At 38.9% G+C, this 24,106-nt stretch overlaps 1 protein-coding gene across 2 annotated transcripts in view; it reads right to left on the reverse strand.

Annotated features, from left to right (window-relative positions):
• Positions 1 to 22,545, reverse strand: part of itpr2 (inositol 1,4,5-trisphosphate receptor, type 2) — a 60,116-nt gene extending 37,571 nt beyond the window's left edge. The window contains exons 1-24 of one of the 2 annotated variants that reach the window (XM_087797244.1): positions 22,204 to 22,545; positions 17,190 to 17,260; positions 16,133 to 16,254; positions 15,955 to 16,041; positions 12,683 to 12,841; positions 12,031 to 12,129; positions 10,510 to 10,593; positions 10,294 to 10,440; positions 8,899 to 8,994; positions 8,261 to 8,308; positions 6,163 to 6,314; positions 4,833 to 4,932; positions 4,524 to 4,684; positions 4,309 to 4,450; positions 4,080 to 4,238; positions 2,905 to 3,077; positions 2,503 to 2,622; positions 2,205 to 2,387; positions 1,829 to 2,080; positions 1,610 to 1,757; positions 703 to 850; positions 391 to 578; positions 202 to 322; positions 76 to 133 (exon numbers count right to left, since the gene is read on the reverse strand). In XM_087797244.1, coding sequence (XP_087653370.1) covers positions 76 to 133; positions 202 to 322; positions 391 to 578; positions 703 to 850; positions 1,610 to 1,757; positions 1,829 to 2,080; positions 2,205 to 2,387; positions 2,503 to 2,622; positions 2,905 to 3,077; positions 4,080 to 4,238; positions 4,309 to 4,450; positions 4,524 to 4,684; positions 4,833 to 4,932; positions 6,163 to 6,314; positions 8,261 to 8,308; positions 8,899 to 8,994; positions 10,294 to 10,440; positions 10,510 to 10,593; positions 12,031 to 12,129; positions 12,683 to 12,841; positions 15,955 to 16,041; positions 16,133 to 16,254; positions 17,190 to 17,260; positions 22,204 to 22,295 — 3,110 coding nt within the window. In that variant the 5' untranslated portion in view covers positions 22,296 to 22,545. Of the gene's footprint in view, positions 1 to 75; positions 134 to 201; positions 323 to 390; positions 579 to 702; positions 851 to 1,609; positions 1,758 to 1,828; positions 2,081 to 2,204; positions 2,388 to 2,502; positions 2,623 to 2,904; positions 3,078 to 4,079; positions 4,239 to 4,308; positions 4,451 to 4,523; positions 4,685 to 4,832; positions 4,933 to 6,162; positions 6,318 to 8,260; positions 8,309 to 8,898; positions 8,995 to 10,293; positions 10,441 to 10,509; positions 10,594 to 12,030; positions 12,130 to 12,682; positions 12,842 to 15,954; positions 16,042 to 16,132; positions 16,255 to 17,189; positions 17,261 to 22,203 lie in introns of both variants that reach the window. The other variant, XM_087797243.1, reaches the window with a different exon arrangement.
• Between the last annotated feature and the right edge of the window lie 1,561 nt (positions 22,546 to 24,106).

Consider the following 24,106-nt stretch of genomic DNA (forward strand, 5'->3'; position numbering starts at 1 on the left):
CTGACAACAAACATAGATCATTGCTGAGAGTGAGTTGGACACACACACACACACACGTCGGGTAGAGACACACACCTGTCTGCAAACATGCTGTCCGCCTTGGCTGTGATTTTATCAATGTCTGGCTCAGTAGCTGCAGGAATGATAAAGAATTATCATCAGACTATAAAACAGGGTGTTTAAATAAAGGTCATAGCTCACGGGCAAATGGGGACACATCGGCAAGCGAGCTGCTGTCGGAGAATGATTTTTCCCCAAATTCTTTCTTGTAGATGGACAGTAAATATGTGATTCTGTAGTCCAACCTCACGCTCAGGATGAACTGAAGAAATGAACACAGGCATCGTAAGATAAAGACGCTCCTGAAATAACTACACAAACGTGTCTCACCTGCAGGATCTCTATGATCTTCAGCTTGGTGTCCATCACCATCACGTCCTCATTGTCAGGCATGAGGTGACCTTTGCCGTAGCGCAGCGAGGGAGGCGTGTCAGGGATGCTGTGCGGCAGCCCCCGACTCATCACCATGTGGGTCATCAATTCACCAACACCGTGGATCGTACGCAGGACGTTGTTACCTGAGAAAAGAGGAAAAAGACCCTTGAAAATAAAGATGAATCCATCAAACGGCTCAGTGGTGCAACATAGGCTGGGAATCAGTGATCTAAGGGTCACTTCTAAAACATTCTAACATGAACCCACCAGCCTCTGGACTCTTGTTGAGCTTGTTCATGAACGTCAGTGGGTGCTGGACAATATCCAGGATGGCCAGAAGAGTGCGCGTGAGTCGAAGGAGCTCATTGAAGCTGTAGAAGCCGAAGTAAACCAGGTGACGAGACAGATTCACCACCTGTGTGCAGAAGTTTGCCATGAGAAATAGATTTTTGCTACAATAAATTAAAAAAACAAAAAAAAAAAAACATTGTTAACGTTTAAAAATAAAAATAATAAAGTACAACAAGGAAAAAAAGTTTTAAACTTGTACATTAAATATGTAGGGTAATCATCTATGAAACTCACTACACTATTTATTTTTATTTGTATTATTCTTAGCTTTTTATTTTTATATAACACATAATGTATCACTTTTTTCTAAACCAAATATATATATTTATAAACATATATATATATGCATATATACATTGAAATTATATGATAAAAAAATAAATAAATGAGAACTTAAATAAGTCGATGCAACTGGATTTTGGTAAGAATGAAGGGATTTACTATATAATAGATTTTATCCTTTATAAAATTACGTATTTAATGGGTTCTATCATGCATTTTTTTTCCAAGTTTCCACATTAATTAAACCGTTTTGTTGAAATTAAACCTCAGTCGGTAAATGGCAGCAGACATTAAACATTCTGCAGCTAAAGGATCAGCGAAATCTTGCGAGTTTGTATAGTATTAATATATACATATTGTTATGTTACCCATGTATCATGAACCATATTGTATCACCTAATTTTGTCAATACACACCCTTTATTGGAGGTAGTTTTAATGCATTTTATAAACTATCTTTATAAAAACAAATGTGCTTTAATCTGTAACTGGCCGCATAATACTGTCAGCTGGTCAGATTTGCCCCCCCAGGCCAACTGTACCTCCAGTGTAAGCTCATTCTTGTCTTTATCCCCAAATGGAAAAGGTTGGTTGACCACATCCTTCAGGTACTCCTCAACAAACTCCATAGTCGGAGCAAACTTCCTCTTCATATCGTCTCTGGAGCTGTCCGTGGACTCGTACTCAAACCTACAAGTAAAATCAATTCAATCTGCGTGAAGTTGAATCACGGAAGCACAGAGGCAAACGTGGATGCTCACTCATTAATGGTGATTTTAGACGGGATTTCTGTCCACAGGCGGGCGTATCGCACAGGAACTACGGCTTCCTGCGGGTCACGGTCCACATGCATGTGAAGCATGAGGCGGCAGAACGAGGCTCTGAGGTTGTAGGGCAGGCAGTCGTCGAACATGCAGCGCAGGATCAGATCCACGGGCAGCTGACAGGAGATCTGATTGATGGCCAGATACTGACGGTCCAGACACATTTTGGCAAACAGGTTCAGCTGATACCTGGAAATTAAACCCCTTTATTCACTCAAATCTCAGGAATGAGCCATACAACTAATGAAGCACTAAATTAAAGATGTGTTTTAGACATTTGTGCCGTGAAACATTAAGACTACATCATGTTTACCTGTAGTAGGTGACAATATCTACATCCATCTTGTGGTTGCCCTTGGCATCCTGCGCCAGGTGGCGGATGGATTTGCCGTGAGGCTCCTTGTGGTGGTCGATCCAGTAGAGCCAAACTTCCTCCTCCTCCACTTCCTCCTGCATCAACGAGGACTCCAGCGTGGTCTCGCTGTTGGGGATTAATCTGGAAGAAGGCCATGGGTGAGGAAGTATTGACACGCTCCAACAAACAGGCACGTGGCGTGTTGATAGGGAAAATTGAAAGGGTTTAATTTTAGCAAACAGGGGGTGTGACTCACTTGGTCTGGATGAGGATGTCTGCGTTGGTAGGGTTCAACATGAATTTGCAGATAAGCTCCTGTGTGACGGGGATGGCGGTCTTATTGGACACACACAGATCTGAGAGGTAATCCAGGAATCTGCCAGAGCAGAACAGAGATGAGTCACGACGTTAAACAAACGTAGTACACACAGCAGATGGATGAGCAAACTTGTGGCGTGAAAGGGGGGGTCTGTGAACTGAACAAGCAAGATTATAATTACATAAACGTCACTCCTACTCAGTGAGTAAAAAATATTTATTGTCTGTATGAGCAATATCTTATCAATCGTACCCTGAATAACCATGAAAACATTTGAGGAGAATAACAATAAATAATTGTAATAGGAAGTAAAGATTTGATTTTTAAGACTTGTCTGACCTGGGCTCTCTGTTGCGTCTCAGCAGGTTGACGAAGGTCTCGATCTCCTTGGCGGTGATGTGTTTCTCCAGCAGCTTGCGGTTGTTGTGCAGCAGAGCCGTGATTGTGTCTTCGGCCAGGATCTCGTATCCGATTTGAGACTGCATGATGGAGAATTTCTTTGCAATGTATTCCTGTGCAGAGGAGGAAACATGGTGGTTAACTTAATTTTTTGAGTGTAGGTTTTTGTATTTGTATATTGAATTAAAAAAGAGAGATATTAGAAGCAAAGCTATAAGATAATAAGGCAAATACATTTTTTTTTTGTACCACTACATTTACATTACGTGTTATTATTATCTCTGCCAAGGAGAATATCGACAGTGTTTATCCGTCTTTGAAAAATAACCTGATGAATGATGGATGAGGATCAGTTATGATTCAAATGCATACATCTTTACTTTTAAAATAGTATGACTTTCTGTGTTTGTCTGCCTGATATGAATGTGTTATTGACTCTCAAACAGATCAACAATATTTTGAAACAAACAACAATAGTTTGAAAATAAGCATGTAGACTACTGAGAGTAAAAGCTTTAGGGGGAAGGGCAACATCCATCAGGTCAAAGGAAAGGGGACACAAGGAGGTTAGAAGAAAAAAAAAAAATCTAAATTCAAATATGTCTAATTATGATAAAATGTTATAGTTTGCTAAGATTATAACGTTTGATAACAATATAAATAATGATAACACAATTTTATATAAACAATATATATATAATAAGTTAATGAAGTTAATTGTAAGGGGGAAGAAAGGGGGGCCAGAAAATTCAAATACATCCAATTTCGATAACAAATAGAATTTCTTTTGATAAAACAAGACTTAAGTTGAAGATATTTCCAGGATTTCAGCTTGTTTTATTAATGGAAAGAGGGCAAAAGACCCCCATGAAAATTAAAATATGTCCAATAATTATTACATTCATATTTATTACATATTAAATAAATAATCCTTTCTACAATTGTGAGGGCAATAATCTGCGTGAATTTACTCTCTTCTTTCCTCCATCTTCCTCTTCGTAATTGTTTTGGGTTAATTGGTTTTCTATTTTAGTTATTTGATATAATAACAATTCATGTGTGCACAGATGATGATACATTTGAATAGTCTAAAGACATTTAGGGTGAACACTTGCCTGGTTTTTGCGATAGTCCTGCTGCGAGTGTCGTAGCACCCTGTAGCAAAGTCTCAGCATGTACTTAAAGTTAGCGTAGCGTTGGTCACCCAAATCTTCCAACTTCAGCATCGGACCGTCACCTTGATCTGTAAAAGGAGCCTTCAGGATGCCAAAGATCTGGATGAAAAGATAAACGTATGGATCAGTCGTGATGGACAGTTGATGTTTGTAGCATCTTCCTGCTGACCTGGGCAAGTATGTTCTGCTCCCTCATGAGTTTCTGTCTCTCTCTGTTGGGTGTCGATGTGACCACCGAGAGAACATCCTGACCATTATTAGGGACCACGCATATAAAGAAGACCAGGTCTTCCAGCAGCTTGGTGACGAACCTGATTGGACAACAAAAATGAGATTAAACGATGTGGGCTCCCCCCCCCCCCCGTCACCCAACTGGGCAGGTACCGTCTCTCATTCTGAGCAATGTTCCCATATTGGAGCTTCTTCACAGTCGACTCTAGAACCTTGCTGGCATCGTTCGCAAAGTCCAAGTCTCTGACCTCGGACAAGGGCACAGACACGATAGCGAACGCCTCCTTGTCCTCTTTGTTGTAGCAGGTGCCGATCTAGTGAGACAACAAATCAGAGTCAAACATCTTTGTTATTGTGTCTGTGTGAGTGTGTGTGTGTGAGTGTGTGTGTGTGTGTGTGTGTGTGTGAGTGTGTGTGTGAGTGTGAATGTCTGTGTGTGTGTGTGTTTGTGTGGTGCTCGACCTTGAGCATGACTGGACGCTCCTCCTCTGCATCGATGGGCACATTTGTGCTGGTCACCCACGTGTTGGTGCACAAGTGCCTCAGTCGCACGTACGAGTTCCTGAGAGGGTTCAAAATAAGACAGAAATGTATTTTGAATGTATGTTTCTTCTGGTTGTATGTTGAAAATAAATAAACGATATTCAGAACACATTGTTGTCAATCATATTTCTCTTTTATCTCAGTAAAAATGTGTAACCAGTAAACTAGCTTTGAAGTTATTTAGTTCAACATTAAGATACAATTTAACCAGGAGCCTCGATTGTCCTTTTACCCTTTTTGTTGACCCTGTCAACGCCGACAAGATTTAAAAAGCCTGTTTCGACAACAACTGCTCGAAGGTTCATCTCATTAAAAACTTCTAACACCATTTGTGTTCATACAAATGTCAAACACGTTAACTCGGTAGGTAGGGTTGGCCTTTTTTAAGTTATTAAAAACACCCTCAAGCTCTTTTTCTAAATTGTGCAGTTTCTCATTCTTAAAGGTTGAACCATGTACAACCCATTTTTAGTTTTGGTCAGGAACTGTATCAAGTCATGTCACATCAGCTAAAAACATCTAGATGTAATTCTAAATATGATCAAATAGTTTCAATTAGTTTTATCAAAGGAACCCATCTGTGTTTTATTTTATTAAGTAAAAAAAAAAAAACACTAATCAAAATAACAGTCATTAACCCTAGTGTTATTAGGGTATTAGGGTCTTAGGGTCATGGTGACCCACAGGCCCGAAAACAAAAGGAATACCAACAGGAAAAGCTACTTTAGTTACAGTTACAAAACAACACAGAATACATTGGTTGTAATGAAAGTCACAACACAAAATGGCAATTTAACCCTTGTGTTGTCTCTGGGTCAAAGTGACCCAAAGGGCCCAAAAACAAACAACCTCCCTGGTTACCATAAATACATATGCAGTGGTGGAGGTCATGACATTCTTGACCACAAAGGGATATCACAAACACTTTTGTTTTCTGGCCACAGGGTCACCTTGACCCCAAGATAACGCAAGGGTAAAAAAACTCTCTATATTATAATATATTAACACTCAATATTTATATATTAAACATTATTTAATGACAATAAAGGAAAACTGTGCTCTTGCATTTGCTAACACAAACTTCAGAAGTTATCATAGTTTTTTCTAATGCAGATAAAGATTCAAGATTGATGTATTTGCCTCTTATTATTCCCTTTCTCACACGAGATTTGCAGAGTGAAACTAACAACAATTTGTTTTCCCACAATAAAGTTGCCCTCAAAGGAAAATTCTTTGTTGAGTGACTGACCTGGGAACCAGACAGTCGGCTCGCTGCAGGGTGGTGGCGTCGAGTTCAAACAGAGAGGCGATGTCATTACCGTGAGGGACGGAAACCAGGGTGAAGGCTATCTTGTCTGCTGCTTGATGTTTCCTCTTTGAGAAAACAGCATCCGTCTCTACCTGCTGCAAAAACACACACGATATAGGAACCGGTGTCGACTATAGCTCTCTTTCATATCCTGCTTCAAATTAAGAACTAAACCAAATGAGATTCCTGTATTACAAGTCTATTTAAGCCTACTTACACTAAATAGCTATTCATGGACGATTATGGACTGCAATCTTATGGAGCTGTCTCCAAGATATTGGCTGATGATGTAGCGATTAGGAGTGAATAAAAAGAGGAGCATCTGATGAGAAGAGGAATGACGATTAGTTGACGTAAGGCAGAATAGATGTGTGTAAATGAGGATAGAAAAAATAATTTTAGGAGGATTAAGAAAAGATAAAAAAGAAGATTATGAAGAAGAAGCAAAAAAATAATATGACAATAAAGAAGAAAAAAAGATTATGAAGAAAATAATATAATAAGATAATTTGATGAAGATATAGAATCATTAAAAAGAACAAAGAACAGATGAAAGAAAAAACTAAGGAAAATTAAATTAAGAAAATGCCAATGAAAGAAAAAAAAAAGAATAATAAAGAAAAAGGAAAAAAAAATGTAACAAGAAAAAATAAGAAAAGGAGAAAGAAAATAGAAGAGAAACAAAAAAAAGGAAAAAACTTGAAAAAGAAAAGGAACAAGAAGAAATGAACAAAAAGGAAAATTTATAAAGAGAAAAACCCAGAAACAAGCAAAAAATAAAGAAGAAAAAAGAAATGAAGATGATGAGAAAAAAGAAAAAATTAAAAAAGGAAAAAAATCAAACAAGGTAAAAATGAAAAAAGAATACAAAGTAAAAAGAAAGAAAAAAGAACAGGAACAAGCAAACAAATGAAAGAAGAAAACGTGATGAAAAATGAAAAAGAACAAAGAACAGGAGCAAGAAAAACATCAGGAAAGAAAAACAAATTGATGAAGAAAATTAAAATTCAAAAATGAAGAACAACAGGAAAAAGAAATAAAAGAAGACAATAAAGAAGATAGAAGAAATAAAAACAAACAATATAATGATTACAGAGAATGGACCAAACGTTGGTGTTCATAGTGGTCTAGCACTTCAAGTCAATCTGACCAAAACAAAGACACAATGTGCTGCTTAACATGATGAACTGACATGTGGTTTCTACTCCATGCCTCCCACGGATGATGACATATCATCTCATTTGTACAATTTAAGCAGGATGTATAAGACATGTCTGCAGTTTCTCCATCATCCTCAGGACCAGTGTTGAAATCGAGAACTCAGACATTTACTTCCGCTAATAAGGCGTCTCATTACGTGAACATGCAGCTGAAACTTATGTCTGGCTGTGACACCTGCAGAACCTCAGCATCCATGCAGATGCAGGAGATAATGGTGAAGGTTAATTTCCAAAACGGTTTTCCTGCATGTCAACAAACCCCCCACCCCCGGAGTAGCATTTACATCCCGGCATCTCCATCCTCCCACTGCTCGGCTCTCTCCCCCGCTGACGGTGACTCACAACAGCAGCTTAGCTCAGCCGTGTGCAGCAGACAGCACGTCTGACTCCCCTCCATCGCCTCGCAGGGCACCCCCACACCCAGACGTTATGTAAGGAGCCCCCTGTGTGTCTGAAACTCAGCTCGAGTCGGGGTGAGAGAGTTTGTGTGTCTGCAGCTCGCGTCGCCAGAATACAAATGTGCGAGGTAGCTGGGAAAGAAATCTCTAGATATAGATTCATGGCAGACTTTGTGTTGCATGTGAGGAGAGTGGCGGGTGTTGTGTAACCGCGGGGCGAAGTCGGAGAAGGAGCCTCCAGATGGAAAAGCAATTTGAAACTAATCAGTTCGCAGACAAATACAAGTGTTTTTTCAATGGAACTCTTACTCATTACTATCAATGTTTTTTTGTGTCTGCTTCAGGTGTCAATGATCTTGAAGTAGCTAAACATAATTTTAAAAGAGAATACTAAATGATTGGGTGATCAACTAGTCGCACCTCTTTATTTGGCTCCCCTGATGTGTTGTCTTTGAATTCAGGATTCACCTGCAGAGAGAAAGCGCTGATGCTTCAGATCTTAAAGCGTTATGTCATTGTCACAACACGATGAGCGGTCATTCCAGCGTGTCTACTGCCCCCTACAGCCCGCTTGCTGCCTACTCAACTATAACTATCATAATAAAAAAATGATAGAAAGATAGATAAATAACTGGCAGGACTAACTTTTTTGGACTTTATTAATAACCGAAACGTCTCATGTTGCAGCGAGTATTTGAAAAGTTGAAATTAAAAGCAGCTTAAGCACTTAATATTTTCGGAAACTTGTGTTTTTCTTACGCATTAGTACAACAATTTAATGTATAACTGAGAGAACTCCTCAGTTCACCACACTTTATTTATATGTGAAATATAAGGATTTGATTGATAGTTCAAGTTTTTGTCTTTTTAGCTGGATAAGCTAAATATTATCAATTTATTTCTTCTTTTTTTGTCTAATAACATAAGATTTTTTTTTATCACCAAACTTTGTCATCAAAGGAACTCCATGAAAATAATTAATAAATAAATGTTTTACACTTTTTTTTTTTGTCATCTGGGACCGACAAAAAACCTGTAAAAGTAAAGTGAGACGTTACCTCAGCAGCCAGGTAGTTGCCTGTTGCCAAGTGTTTGAACCTGAACAGGCTGTTCCACTGTCCCGCTCCACTCCTGCAGGGGTCATAGTGCACGACCTGAAACACACAACATTTATGACACTATCAGTAACAGAAAACATAAAAAAATATGGGCCAAATGAAGGAGGAAAAGTAGAGTAAAAAGAACACAAATGCTACTTGTTATGAGGCTACATTAGCAAGAGGGCTAATGCACTTCCTGCTAAATGCTACTAACATGCTAATGCTACAATCACTTTTATTCACATTACATGTTTTTAAACAGACGCCGTCATCAACAACCACTCAGTACCTCGACTAGGTGTTCAAACAGGTAACATCAGAGGGATTTGAACCTACTGCCTACTATTAAAAAATAATTGCTACCCACTGAGCTAACCAGACGCCTCTTAAGTAAACAGACCATTATGAATAGATCAACTATCATTATTTAAAACCACACCACAAGATTTCTTTGCCTCAAATTATTGAAAGTCCTGCTGACGTTTTTGAGAATATAACACGATTCTATTTTTTACAGAATTATAAAAAAAATGTACACATCACAAAATATTAAATAAAAAGCATAAATTCATTGATTAAAAAAACTAAATAATTAAAATAAACTAAAAGGCAATAAAAAAACAATTATTTGATCTGAAGAAATCAATTATTATAGCTCTAAAATACAAAAAACAATAGAAATGTACATAAATGCAACATTAAGTCAGAACGAGTAAAAACCAAATAAATACTAAACATCAAGTGAATGCTAAACCATCTAATGCAGAATCTAGTTACGAATAGCAACACAAATATACAAGTTAAACAAATGTATTAGTCAAGATTTAATGTATAATGTTATAGTCTATGTAAATAAATAAAGTGCCTTCAATAAATATAAAACAAATCTTTATTGAAATTATATTTCATTTTACCCCGACACTCAAAACATATTTAGATTCATTATTAAAGCAAATAAATGAAATTTAAAGTATATTTAACACCATTGATTTAAGACTACCTGGCTATATGGAAATAAAATTCAGTTGTAACATTTACTATATAAAGATTATACCTCAGAAATAGTAAACCAACCATAGAAGCACATGAGGAACAGGAGTGGAGCACTAAAAAATGAAGAGGAAGTTGAAGTATAATGGAAACAGAACTGAGGCACGAGCGACAGTTGGTGAATAGAAATGTGTTTTGAAATGTTTCTAATAACGGAAAATCTTTACGCCTTCTTTAATGTGAAACGTTTGCCATGTTTGAACAGCGCCTAGTTCTCTTCAAAAGAGGCCAGCAAGACTTCAAAATAATGGCTGCATTTCTACAGCAGAGCTGTTCCTACACCAAGTGTACGTGCACATCTACCTCGATCTCCCACAGAGCCTTGGAGCTGGTGGCAGATGTGGCCGACTGCCGCAGTGTGGTGCGTAGAAAGACGTGCTGCTGCTTCTTGTACTCGTCACAGGTCAGGAACTTCTCCTGCTCGGCGTGAAACAGCCGAACCACGTCCCCCTGGAGGACACCAGTCTGTCAGCAACTCTGGCGCATTTTGTGTCTTCGCTGACAGACGCTGCTACTTACACCCTTCAGGACATCTTCCCTGTAGTCGCTGAACTTCATGAACAGTGCGACCTTCCAGCTCGTGTTGCAGTTCACAGCGTTGACCTGCAGGGAAAAAGGATTATATATCATCTGATAGTTACTTTATCTTTGTTTGTGCATGGATGTGATAGAAAGTCTTCGCAAGACTATCTTGTTTAAGGTTCATTTGATCATCATCAGATCATTTGATTTGAATGTAGAGAATTTAGGAGAAGCCATGAAGCTTAAAGGGAGCGATAATATCTCAGTAGACGGTGAATAAAACCATCATTTCCAGCCCATGAACTCTATTCAGAAACTGACTTCTATCTGGAGTTCAGTATTATTTCATGTATTTCCTGAACATTAACAGAGACTGCTTATTTTTGGACAAAAGCCGACCTCAACTACATTTCCATTCTTATTAGCTGTTGCTAAGGTTTTTAGTTTTTTTTGGCTATAGAAATGTAATATTTTCCCCATTTACAAAATTAAGTTGATTTAGTTACCTTATTACTGTGATAACAGTCAAAAGGTTAATAAAAAAAAAGAACATGACTTGACTTTCCAAGTTCAGAACTAGCAAAGGACTCAGATTAAGCAAAAATGTTTTTGAACAATAAAAGGTAAACTAATTTGATGTTGTGAGTGTTTTTAAAAAAAATTGATCCTGGACCTCTATTGTACTCATTAGTATGCGTCTGTTTGTACAAAACTCTCTTTTTATTTAAATATTAACATTAGAAAAATAATCTTAAACCCCTCCCACTTAAAACACTTTGTTTTTCTGGAGATTATATCTTGTTTACCATAACAACCCCCTCTGCTGTGATCGGTAAAACAACAGTTTGTCACCAAATGTCATCAACCCCAGAAGTCTCCACCGCAAAGGGACTTGTTGTATAAACAAAGCGGGGCATGATTTTTGCTGGCTGTAAGAGAGGGGTGAAAGGTTTTTTTTTCTTTTTTTAGAATCCCTTATTAGTCCCGCGAGGGGAAATTCGGTAGTGCTTTTGACAGCCATTCACACATACTGATGGGAGTAGGCTGCACACCTGCGCCAAGTCTACCATCAGGAGCAATCAGGGTAAAGTGTCTTGCTCAGGGACACAACGACACAAGCTTGTCTATCCCCAAAAGTGCTTTCTAGCAGTTCTCTTTGGTAATCTCACTCCCTCTCATTGAACTCATCACTGCAACTTTTTGTGCGTTTGCCATCATTATTTCTATTTTTTTTCGCCTTCAGACACGTTTTTCTTGCACTTAACAAGTATATTAACCCATGGACCCGGTTCTTTGACTCTGACCAGTGTTTGGATATAAGGATAAATCTTTGAGGAGTTACAGACATTTGTGTTTTTATATCTTACATATTTGCTGATGTTTTTTTCAGGAACGCGTCTCAATAAAAATGACGATCCTAACAATTGTGACAGAATATAACGTGTAGTTGAAATTTCAGGTGCGCCACATTTCCTAAGTAAACAAGACGACTGATAAATGTAAAAATGCTCGTCAAACCTCTTTGCAGCCTGGGTTGTCCAGCAGCTCGATGTTGCTGGCGTGGAGAGGTTGACCTGCGTTGACTGGCATCAGCACCACCTTGTCTCCAACCACCACCTGAAAAACAACGATAGTCAAGTAGAGAGAAGCGACACAAACACACAGAAGGTGTCGTGTCCATGCACAGATGAAGGCAGCAAACGTCTCTGGATACTTCACAGACTAAGGTGTGTGTGCAAGAGGATGTGTCTAGTGGGACTAGAGCTGCTCGGGAACAAACAAGCAAAAAGCTCACAAGGTGCGGGGACTTGAATGCATCACACAGGGGCGATGTATCGTCATGCTGGCTTACCAAGACTGACTCAAGGAGGTTTTTTTTTTTTTGCAGTCAGACTTAAGCACAAGGTGATCTCAGTCAAAGACAAAATAAAATCAGTGCACACACTCGGTCATGCTTCCAACTACACTATCGCACAAACCTCGTACTCAATCAAAAGCGATACCTTTACGGATGCTGAAGCCACAGGAGAGAAACAAACAAAACAACAAACAAATCAGATATTACTGGAACAGGAAAAATAGCCGAGCTGATCGTCTGATGAAAACGTCGTCTTTAAACATTCGGCGTTGAATATTCTCGAGCTTGAGAAGTCATACAAGTCAAACATACATTGTCGCCTTCGGTCCGGAGCTTCCAGAAAGGCTGGATGTAGAACCAGGAGCCCTCGTTCCCGGCCGTGTCCAGAGAGACTCGCATGGCATTCTTCTCCAACAAAGCAGGGAGACGCTTGTTCACCGTCAGGTACTTGTTGCTCTTGATGTGCAGAAGCTGAAGGACAAGAAAAGACGTTGAGCCAGATATAATCACACCTGTCAATCAGAACAGCGTCATCTCCTGCTCATTCCTTTGTTCATTACCGACTTACAGAAGTTACAGTTTGGGTCCAACCTTGACAACAGAGTTTAACTTTTAAAGCAAATCTACATCCGTCCTCCACTAGTCCAGCAACGCCTCCCTTCACAAGTCTCTCACGACTCAGAAGGGAGTTGCCAGAGTTGCTCTTTGTGTGATGTTATCAAGTTCTTATGAAAAGAAGGTTCATGAATGGATGAACTTTCGTGAAAAGAGAGAGGAATATTATTCACAAGTGGCTGAAAAAAATGATTTGTTTTCAGAGAATATAAAGCTGTTGCCAAGCGAAATAAATATGAACCCTAGGTCTGCCCCGGGCTCTCCTCCTAGTTGGACAAAGTACCTCATCAGAGTGGCATCTTAAAAAAAAACAACCTAAAAAGCATCTCTTGATGTGGAGGAAGTATATCAATGCAATCACTGTATTGAATGGTTTTAATTTTACATTTGAAATATTGAACTTTTTATTGAAATTGGATTTTTGGCATTCAATTTTAAATTTTCAAATAATTGAATTTATAATTCCTATATTGAGAATGATTTTTTGTAATAGTTGAATTCAATATTTGTTTATTGAAAGGTTGTTGTTTTCCAAATTCCAAATTATACAAACAAATGATGCGTCACGTGTACATCAATGGCTTCCCTCTGTCCTTAATGCTTATTTTCTTTGATGTATCTTCCCATATACACACACATACTATTATGCACACGCAACCAACCATATACACACACATTTATACATAACAAACACATACATAAACTACAATAAATTACAATACTACATTACTGATTCAACCGGGAGTGCGACGGGATTTGGAGATTGCCGCTCCCGTCTCTGTGTGGGGGGCATGTTGGAGGCAGTCGTCTCCTCTTAGGACCGTCGGTGGCACTGGGGGTCATGTTTGCCTCTGGCCTCGCCGGGGGGCCCGGTGAGGGGCCCGGTGGGTGGGGCCTGTGGGACCTTGGGCCTGGTGGCGGTTGCCGCTGGTGCCGCGATGGCCCTGTGTGCCGGCGTTGGGGTGGCCCGCTTCCGGGGGGGTCTTTGGTGGTGTGCGGGGGTTGGTGCTGGCGGGGGTGGTTGGGGCGGTGGACGGGGGGTTGCGTTGGGGGCGGTGCTGGGGCTGGTGGGTTGCTGGTCCGGCTGACGGGGTTGGCGGGTGAACCGTTAGGGGTGGGGCTGGGGCTGGCTGGGTGTTCTGGATGGCCCTCCGGCCCGATGGCTTCACCTGGTCTGTTGTGGGGGGCTGTGGGGGCCTGTCTTGGGGTGGGTGTCTGCTGGAGCGGTGGCTGTGGACCTCTACTTGCCCCCGGACGGCTGCAGCCCCATTACCCGCGCCCTGTTTCATGGCATCCCTGCCCACACAACCGTGGCGCCCCTGTGACCCGGGGGACTCTCACCGGAGGACCTGAGCCAGTACTTGGCCATTGTTCCCCTGGGCTCATGCGGTGGCGCTCGACCCGGCTACTGGCCGTGTTCACGGGGTATTGGGGGGGGCTCCGCTGCCGCTGCTGTAGTGGATCCCTATCTCCTTGGCTTGTCTTCTCGCGGTCCCCTGCTATGGACTTGGTGGGGGCCTGACGATCTGGGGGTCTTCCGTGGCCCGGCCTGGCCCCGGAGCTCTATCCCCTGACTGGTTTTCTGGCTGTCCCTTGGAGGGCGGGCCCTTGGCCCCTCTGCCTCCGTGCCTGCGCCTGGTGTCTCCCCCTCTTTGCTTCCTCTGTCGTCCTCGCTGGTGCTTGCCCTTGCGCGCCGCCGGGTCTAGTGGTTATCTCGCCTGCCGGGTCCTGGTCTCCCGCAGGTACCTGCCGCGGCTTGGGCCCCCATGTCTGGATCCTGCTGTGCTAGGTATGTGCCTTCTGGCCTGGCTGGGGGTGTGGTGGCTTCTTGGTGTCACTGGGTTCTGCCTGCCCACCATGCAGGGTTGGGTGGTTGGTGCCTCTGGGTCCCTACGTGCACTCTCTTCACACACACAGCCACACAACCACACAACCACACACCCACACACCCACACACCTCTAACATTTCAACCTCCCCCTCTCCCCTCTATATCTTCACCCGTCACCGGAGTCTGTATACCTGTGTATTTTATACATTTGACATGGGCCTGATCGGTTGCGAAGGAGACTGCCTGCCTCGAGTCCGGTCATTCCAAGGTTTCTGCCTCTTACAGGAAGTTTTTCCTTGCCACTGTGAGTTATCATGAGCTCTTGGCAGGGAACCAGACTGGTTTTATTGGGTCCAACATTTATCCAACAACTAAGTTGTTTATGAAAAACTGTTGATGTACAATGGATGCCCCGACACAGAATGGACAATACAATTGTATTCTGTGACTGTTACAGTTTACATGTACTGCATTGTAACTCGTGAAGGTATGTAAATAAAAATTAAAAAAAAAAAAAAAAAAGAAAGGTTGTTGTTTTTCTTTACTACAGTAATTAAAACATTTTCTACAGTATTTAATTCATAGCCCTGATATATTTAATATAAAAATGTCAATAAATAGTGCCAACATTTGTTTACAACGAAAATATTGGAATTTTACAACTCAATTATTTTAAAAAAAATTAATTAATATTATTAATATCAAAATTTTCTAATGCAATAATTCAATAAAAACATATTCAACCTTGCAAACAACGAACCTTTAAGAGTCAATAAATCAATTAGTTGCTTAAAAAAAAATTCAATAAAATAATTCAACATTTAACACGTTAAATTAAATTAATATTCTCATAAACTTAATAAATGAGTTTCTAACTAAGCAGGAAGAAAAATAAAATTACTAAAAAATAAATTGAATTACTTAATGAAGCGCAACGTATTAATGTTGTTTAATAACCAGATAGTTCAATCTAATTCCAGTTAAGCGGTGTGATTCAATTATGTATTTTAAATCTCCTCAACCCTGCCTCCGTTTTCCGTTTAAGGGGTGAAATCAAAACATCTACTCTCCAGGCATGAATGAGATGCAACATTCAAACACGTTTCTAAAAGGCTTCGGGGTCATTATGAGTTATCTTACCTGAATGACGTTACTGTACTTGACAACGTCTCCAAGGAGCTTTTTATTTTCCGACTCATTCTGCTTTTGTTCCAGTTCTGCTGCATGCTGTTGAGCAATCAAGCACACGTTTGCAAAGGTGAAGGAATGTAAATAGAAACGGGGACTTTCAATTAATCTCTGTCAGAAGAGTTTGAACCTGCAACTTCTTGAACAAGTCTTGCTGCGAGTTGTTGTTGTTTCCTTGTTTCCCCTGTTTGGCTTTCCAGAACTGCTTCTGAGCCGAGTATCTGTTCATGGGACAGACCTTGAAGAGGCAGTCTAGAGAGAAGGAGGAGAGGATTAGAGGCTTTCATGAAGTTTGTGTCCGACACCAGTGCCTATGGAAGTCTGTGAGGGCCATCAGAAGATTGAATGGTTTAATTTCACGTTTCAAACTCTGATTTTTAATGTATGTAAACCTTGTTTTAAGCTCTGAATAATTTTTTTCAATCGTTTAATTCAATCATTATTTATTCTGAAATATTGGGTTTTTTTTGTTTCTTTTTAAGAAATAAGAGTTTGATATTCTTATTACAATCATTAAAAAATCATTTTAAATTCAACATAATGTATTTGTCTGGTGGCAACAACATTTTATTTGGAATTGAAAAGGCAACGGAAAAAAATATTAAAATATTTTATTGATTATCTAATTAAATTATTATTTTTTAAATCAATGCTTACAAAACTTCAACCAACGTTTCAATTATTTTAAAAATCGAAACAAACAAATTGTACTTTTCAAAATAAAAGTGTTTAAAATATAATTGCCAATATATATAGTTAGATAGATAAACTTTATTGATCTCTCTGGAGATCTCCTTTCCTTCCGGGAAATTGTTTATCTAACTGATATTAATAATGCTTACTGGCTACTAAAGTTAAGGAGAATAAAGCCATCAGGGTAGATTTTTTTGCAGAGACAGGAAACTACATTTTATTTTATTCAAAATAAAATGGTTTGCTTTCCCACTGCTCTGGGGCTCATCTTACAATGAGAAAACAGTTTAAAACATTTCCTGAAGGACAACGTCTCATATTCTAGAGATTGTTTGGGCACTAAAAGAACGTTCAAACTCTCCTGGTAATCTCTGTAACTTAATGGACAACAACACAGTATCAGGTTGACCCTGACAGCATCACACATACACACACATACACACACAAGCTGTAGTCACTGAATAAACATTGAAACTGCGATACTAAAAACACACCTCTGAACTTTTTGGGGGGGTTTGCAAGGTCTCCGGCATCAGGATGGACAACACATCTGTCGTCCACAAGACTGCAGAGAAGGGAGAAAAAAAAATTACCTAATGAACATGTCAGCAAACATAAGGTGGACTTTTTAAATATACGAGACAATAAACTTTGCAAGGAAAGGATAAATTTGTCCTAAAGACTCTGTTTATTATTTGATTTATTATTATGTTACAGATTCTGTGAGACTCCTGTGTTTGTCTCGGTGGTGTCTTAACCTTTTAAGTATATATTTTATTGGATATTGTTTTGATTGTTTAAGTGCTTTGCTTACTTACTAAAGAATAGTTACAATGTATAGAATAAGCATTAGTGTTTGACTTGGGAGGGATGGAGTTGGTTGAGAAACTAGAGATTATAGTTTATTTAGATTATAGCTAAAGCAACAACCCTATAAACTGTGTGTACAATCAAAAATAAGACAAATATATAAGAACTGTGAAAAACGTTTGCTGACTGGGAATCAAACTCAGTTTGCAAGTATTACCTAGTAACCTTACCTTAATGTCACCATATTTTTGTGAAAGTTGATTTATTGTAGTGATGCCATTGTTAGCTGTGTTTTATTTTGTGTATCTTTTATTCTGCGAGTTCTAAACAAAGGTGTATGCAAGCAGCAGCAGTGAAAAGCCATACAAGTGAATGACCAAACCTTCAAGACTGTCACAATCCAGATGGAACTAAAGAACCTAATCATTTCTAAGTTGACGGCCTAAGAAAAGAGTTTTAGTTACTAGTAAGGACTGATGAGAAGATTATGACCATGCACCAAGAGACTAAAAGTAGTTTCAACTTAAGAGATGGTTGTACATCTGTGTTCTTGAATATTTAGATAAAGATAAAAAATATATATATTTTATAGTAAAAATAAACTGTAAAATAGTAGGAGGTTTCTCTCTTGCTTTTAACGATAAAGAAACGTTTTCTAGTTTCAATGATGAGTTTGAATCATAACATTTTCACTCAAAAAGGATTTATATAAAAATAGTGGCTTCACACCTGTCATGGGGCGTTTAAGACTTTTCTTTTGTTTTCTGCATTTTTCTATTATAACAAAACATCTTAAAACCTTCTTCCTTTTACAACCCAAGAATGAGGAAAGCGACTGAATCGAACCACACAGGAGGACGTGAATAGATGGTGTGGAACAAAGATGTTATTGTCCAATTGGACTGAAGAACAAATCTGTAATTATTGTCGCCTTAAGTTGTGTTGTTGTATCAGAGTGAGCATTACGAACGGATGTCTGCAGAGTTTTGGTGCAGCATTTCAGCAACAGCAGGAATTAAACTCCATCCAAGCGGAGAAAAACTTTTATTCTCCCTGGGTCTGGGGTGTAAAAGGACACTTTTGGCGACTGAATCTAATCCCTGTGAGGGAAACCAGTTCTGCATGCAGAGGCAGTATTTCAGGAAGTTTTCCCCTCCATTGTTCAGGAGAACTTGTGTAAGAAGTTGACTAACAGATGGAACTATTCCATTAAATCTAACAAAAAAAAAAGAAGAATTGCACTGCGACACTCATCATCACCTCCTGTCATCGCATTCAAGAACAACCAAGTCCATTCATGGTGAGAGAGACTCACAATGTTATACACTTAAAACTCAGTTCAAACTCATAGAAGCAGCGTAACACTGCTCTTGTGAAGCGTCACGTCAACACAAGGCTAGATAATGCCCAACAGGAAGTGGTGTCAAGTGCCTCGGAGCTGAACAGGAAGAATGAAGAAGGCACCATCAATGTGTAACTTGCAAGTCCCCAATTCAAGTAGTTTGCTCTGTCACCGAGTTAAACATGAACCAGACTTAAAAAAAAAACCGACGCAGCTGAAACACAAGAGGCTAGTAATAGCGTTAGCTTAGAGGACGACAACAACAACAACACAGGAAAGATCGTTGTGGGAGGCCATGCTGAGAGAAACACGTGTTACTGTGTGATCAGACACCAGCAAGTCAGATCTTGCCCTAGCAGAGGATGAGTCAGACGCTTATCTGATTAAAATCAAGAATTTAGTGTAGTTTACATGAAACTTACATTAATAAAAAATAAAAAAATGTATCAATACACAACAATGCAGAAAAGAGCAGAGCGACGCCAACATGAGGCCAGGCTGGGTCAGGAGTGTTTGCAGAGGAAGGTGTGTGAGAAGATTTAAAAGAAAATCTTGAGCAAACAGAAGCCGTGTGTTCTTCACTAACCAGGTTGTGATTGTGTTTACACGTTCAAAAGGCTTCTGCCACATCTATTCAACACGTCGCAAATGTCCTCCCTGCACCGTGTCATGGGTTCACTTCAATTGGCAGGAAAGGGAGAAAGTCAAGCTTTTGTCGTTTGAAATGTCACCAAAGCATTAACAAATGTACTTTAATAAAACTGAGCTCCTGTGCAACCACAGCCTGTAATATAATATATACAACTGTATATAAACAAGAACTAAAACACCTGTGAATTATTCCACAGACACTCAAGCTAATCCACCATCAGCACACGAGCTGCCCAGGAAAGCCTGGTGTGAGAGACACACATGAATATGTAGCTAAAAAAAAAAAGCACAAATGAAGCTTTGAAACCTAAAAAGTGAATGTTGTCAGGCAGACCTAAAAGAAAGTAATGCACTGAACAAATGGAAGCATCTAGCCCAGTTAGCAACAAGCTATGCTACAAGCATCACATTCATATTCAGGTTAACATTAACTTTACTTCTATTACAGGTGAGAAGATTTTTCCCCCATTATGTGTTACAAGGACTAGGGTTTAAGCTAAAAAAAAAAAAAGAGCAAATAACTTGTTCAATTGTGTGGTAACTTGCCTGCTTGGATCCATATGCTAGATGCTAATGCTAATCCTATGTTGGATTTTTACAGACATGGGAAGGCGGTAAAAAAAGATTTCAATCTAAATGTTTAGATTGAAACATACTTAAAGGTAAAGTTCACCCAAAAAAATAAATTTCACTCATTTTCTACTAATGTTGTCAAAGGGTTTGTTGTATATTCAAAGTAATGTGTAACCAGTGTAGACAGTAGACCCTCCTGGTATTTAACCAGTGTTTCCTGTCTGTGTAGCATGTTAGCCTTTTAGCTTCTACTACCAACAAGCTAATAATACGGACCCGTTTCAGGTTTTTTCCGAACAATGTTTCACGTCAAGGCTTCTTTACAAGAGCGACATTACAGACGAGAAGTATGAAGGTATTTGGATGTTCTTAAGTTTGTCTTTTTTGAGCTTTTCTTCGCATTCATTACGACATGCATCTCTGCCTATAACTCCAAAAAGACACAGATTACTCAGAAAATAATCCCAAATCCTAGTCTCCACGAGGGTGAGTAGAAAATGATTGTAATTAGAATAACTTTAATGTATTTAACAAAACAACACAATAAAACAAAAAAGGAAAATAATTCTTTTTTTTCACGCTCTGGTAGTTCTTATCAAGTCACCGTTATGAAAATAATCGTGTGTCTGTCATCATGTCATGAGGAAAAACATTGGATGACTCATGGGAAATAAAAAAGTCTTTGTAGATTCTTGCAACACACTCCATCTGCACTAGATCACCGATAACCTTCCAGCCGCACAGCTGGGACGAGTCGGACTGGCTTTTTGTTTTAAAATACGCAGCTGTTGCTCATATGTTTTAAGTCGAAACACAAACACAAGCGTGAATCAATGTGAAGGGAAAGCAGGATTGAGAGTAAGAGGGTGTGGCGGCGGCGCTGCTGGTGTTGGACTCTGTATTTCCACACTTGCTCCGCAGGCTTCGGGAGGGTCGGAGTGCAACAACACGAGGCGGCGAAACACACCGACCTGCCATTTCTCACACTGCAGACCGAGCGATAAAGTTACCATCACGACCACGTCGGTGTCTGTAAACATGGCCGATCGTTACCGTTGTTCCGAGATAAGACTTCCAAGCATGTCTTTATTCATCTTAGAGCATTTTCACAGCCTATAACCTTTCATTATGTACTTTACCAAATTAAAACCAAATTAAAATAGAAATGTAGAAAGAGTTGTATTGAAGACATAAGGGAAGACGTATTTGTAAGTATGGCTATCATTTCATGTATTAGATCAGTGTTTTTCAACCACTGTACCGTGAGAGATCGTCAGGTGTGCCGTAGGAAAACATCAAATTTCACCTAGTTGGTTTAAAAACATAAATTACATTGATATAAAAGAAGTACATTTTTTCCTATGCGTTTATTTGATTCATATTCAAGACACTTTGATGAAAATGACTTAAATGTTAATATAGGCTTCACACAGAGTATCATTTTTTTTAACATTATTGACTAGTGGTGTGCCTTGTGATTTTTTTTTTCAATGAAAAAGGTGTACCTTTGCTCAAAAAAGTTTGAAAATCACAGTATTAGATAATAAAAACAGTTTTTAACCATCACGTTTATGAGCTGAAACACCAAACACCTGTGGGCCAAATCCTGTGCACGATAAACGCCAACTTGTCGCACTACCTATTAACCGTCAATCGTAGATCCCCCATAATGTACTGCAACAGTTACAACGAGTAAATAGGGATAATCATCCACCAAATGCATGAGTCTTTTAAACATTTAATGATAGTGTTTTGTGTGGATTGATCACCAGCTGTCCAAATACCTTTTATTGTTGATGAAATACAGACAATAAGATCTTGTCAAATGAATGAATGACTTGAGAAATAACTTGATACATTCATCTGTCCATCATGATTTTAAATGTCATATCAATGATCTGGATCAGACCTGTCTGTCACAGCGAGGCTTCACTGCAGCTACAAGTCTTCACTTGTTGAACACTATAAAGTGTCAAGATCTTCTCTCGCGAGCCTGAAACCACTGCGGTTGTGACTTTAAGGTTGAGAAAAAAATCCCATTTGCATGTTCTCTTTGCATTCCTGTAACATTTGCGTGAAGCACATGAATGCAGGTTAGGAAGGAGGAAGAGGAGGAAGAGGAGCAAACTTACCCCAAAGTACTGATGAAGCCATTCACCGAACCTTCCGCGTACAGAGACACGATGTCCCCGATGTGGAGAAAACTGGACCTGTGTTCTGACATCTTGCTTCAGTAGATGTGTGCAAACGACCTTCCCATGTTTTCTAGGGGGTGAGGTGGTCGTCGCGTTCACTGCCCCTCCAGTCCAGCAGCAGCTGACCTCATTCTGTGAGACCCGCAGTTAGTCCGGAAAGAAAGTTGAATCGCAAGAAGAAAAAAAAAAAGTACTGTTTGAGAGGAGAAAAAAAAATGACAAACTCGAGGAAGTCTCGTAGTTTTTTTTTTGGAGACTTGGTGAAGTTCTTCCTGTATGTCAGAGAGTCGGAGTGATCTTCTTCCTCAGGGGGAGGAGACTCGTGCTGTCAGAGGTACTGTTCCACTGGACCTGCTGACGCTCAGCTGCCTTATAGCTAAATACACCTTTTTTTTCCTGCAATAAATGTAAAAAGTAAAGTAAAATAAACATTTTCAGTCAACAATGTTAAAGATTGTTTTTTATTTCAAGTTTAAGATTATTGTTTCTATTTTAATATAGTAAATATACAAATACAAATAAAGTCCATGTTTTGTTTGTTTAAAAGAAGAAAAACCTGTGAGTGTTTTTAAATAACTTAAATATAAATATAAATATAAGTTTAAAATGTTTTGAACACATATGTTTTACGCAAAAGTGTTATATTCAAATTAAAGTAAATATTATGTTTAACATACTTACAAGTATGATTTATTAATAGCAAGAGTAGGGGGTTACGTTTTCTGCTTCTATTCTGGGGTTTTTTGACACGACAAAATATAATCGTATTTAATTACAGATCGTATCTTTCTATTGTGTTTAAACACTTTATTTTATTAGTATAACAAGGTTATTTTCTCGTAAACAAAACATGATGTAGCCAACTAACAAACAATAATAGATCGAATAAAAAATAAATAAACAACATTATATTTTCCCCATGTTTTGAAATATATTTCTCTCGTTATATCGATCAACATATGTGTACTTTAGTACTGATATCTCCCTTTTGTTATTCTTTGATTTTAATAAATGGTCACACAGCTGGAGATACACCTGACTTCCTAACAATATAGATTTAAAATGTACATATTTTGAAACATAAATAAATATATATAAATAAAATATAAAATATAAAAACTTTTTTTAAAAATAATTCCTAACTCTCGATTGCTTTTGAATCCAAACCAAACGCTAGAGGGCGCTTCATGTCAACTATTTGCCTCTAAGCGACGTAAGAACTACAGCGCACTCTAGTGACGCAACCGAAAACACGATCTGACCACGTGATCGTTCCGATCGGTTTTGTTTACTATCAATCATTTATTGACTCCTAGTTATCAAAGTTTTATCACTTTTTAAGGCCATGGAATCATTAGTTTTGGACCTTGAACCGACGGGCACCACAGATGCAAAATTCCACATTGCAATAAAAATATTTAACCTCAGTGTTTATATGAAATAGTTGTGACCAAAAATCATAAAAAGTTTATTTATCCATGATGATCTCCTGCTTATTTCCAAATAAATGAATTGGTTTAATGGTTTAGAAATAGGTTCCTGCTTTTATTACTCGAGTAATAATATATTTAAATGATTATGTTTTATTTTATCTCACAAATTGTGTTTTTTTCCATTGTAATTGTCTGTTATTACCTAAAAGAGAGGATAGATAGATAGTGAGGAGTGTCTCCTAAAGATGTTTCTGTTGATATTCTTCCTGAAACCTGGCTGTCTCTACACACAAAAAAACTGGTTGACAGAGTAAACAAACCCTGCAGGCGAAATCCCAGAAGTCTCCCACAAACACACCTCTTTCAAGACAAATCATGCATTCTCTCTAAATTATCTCTAAGTATAT

This window comes from Callionymus lyra, chromosome 8 (genome assembly GCF_982586985.1).
Source record: "Callionymus lyra chromosome 8, fCalLyr1.hap1.1, whole genome shotgun sequence".
NCBI lineage: Eukaryota > Metazoa > Chordata > Actinopteri > Syngnathiformes > Callionymidae > Callionymus > Callionymus lyra.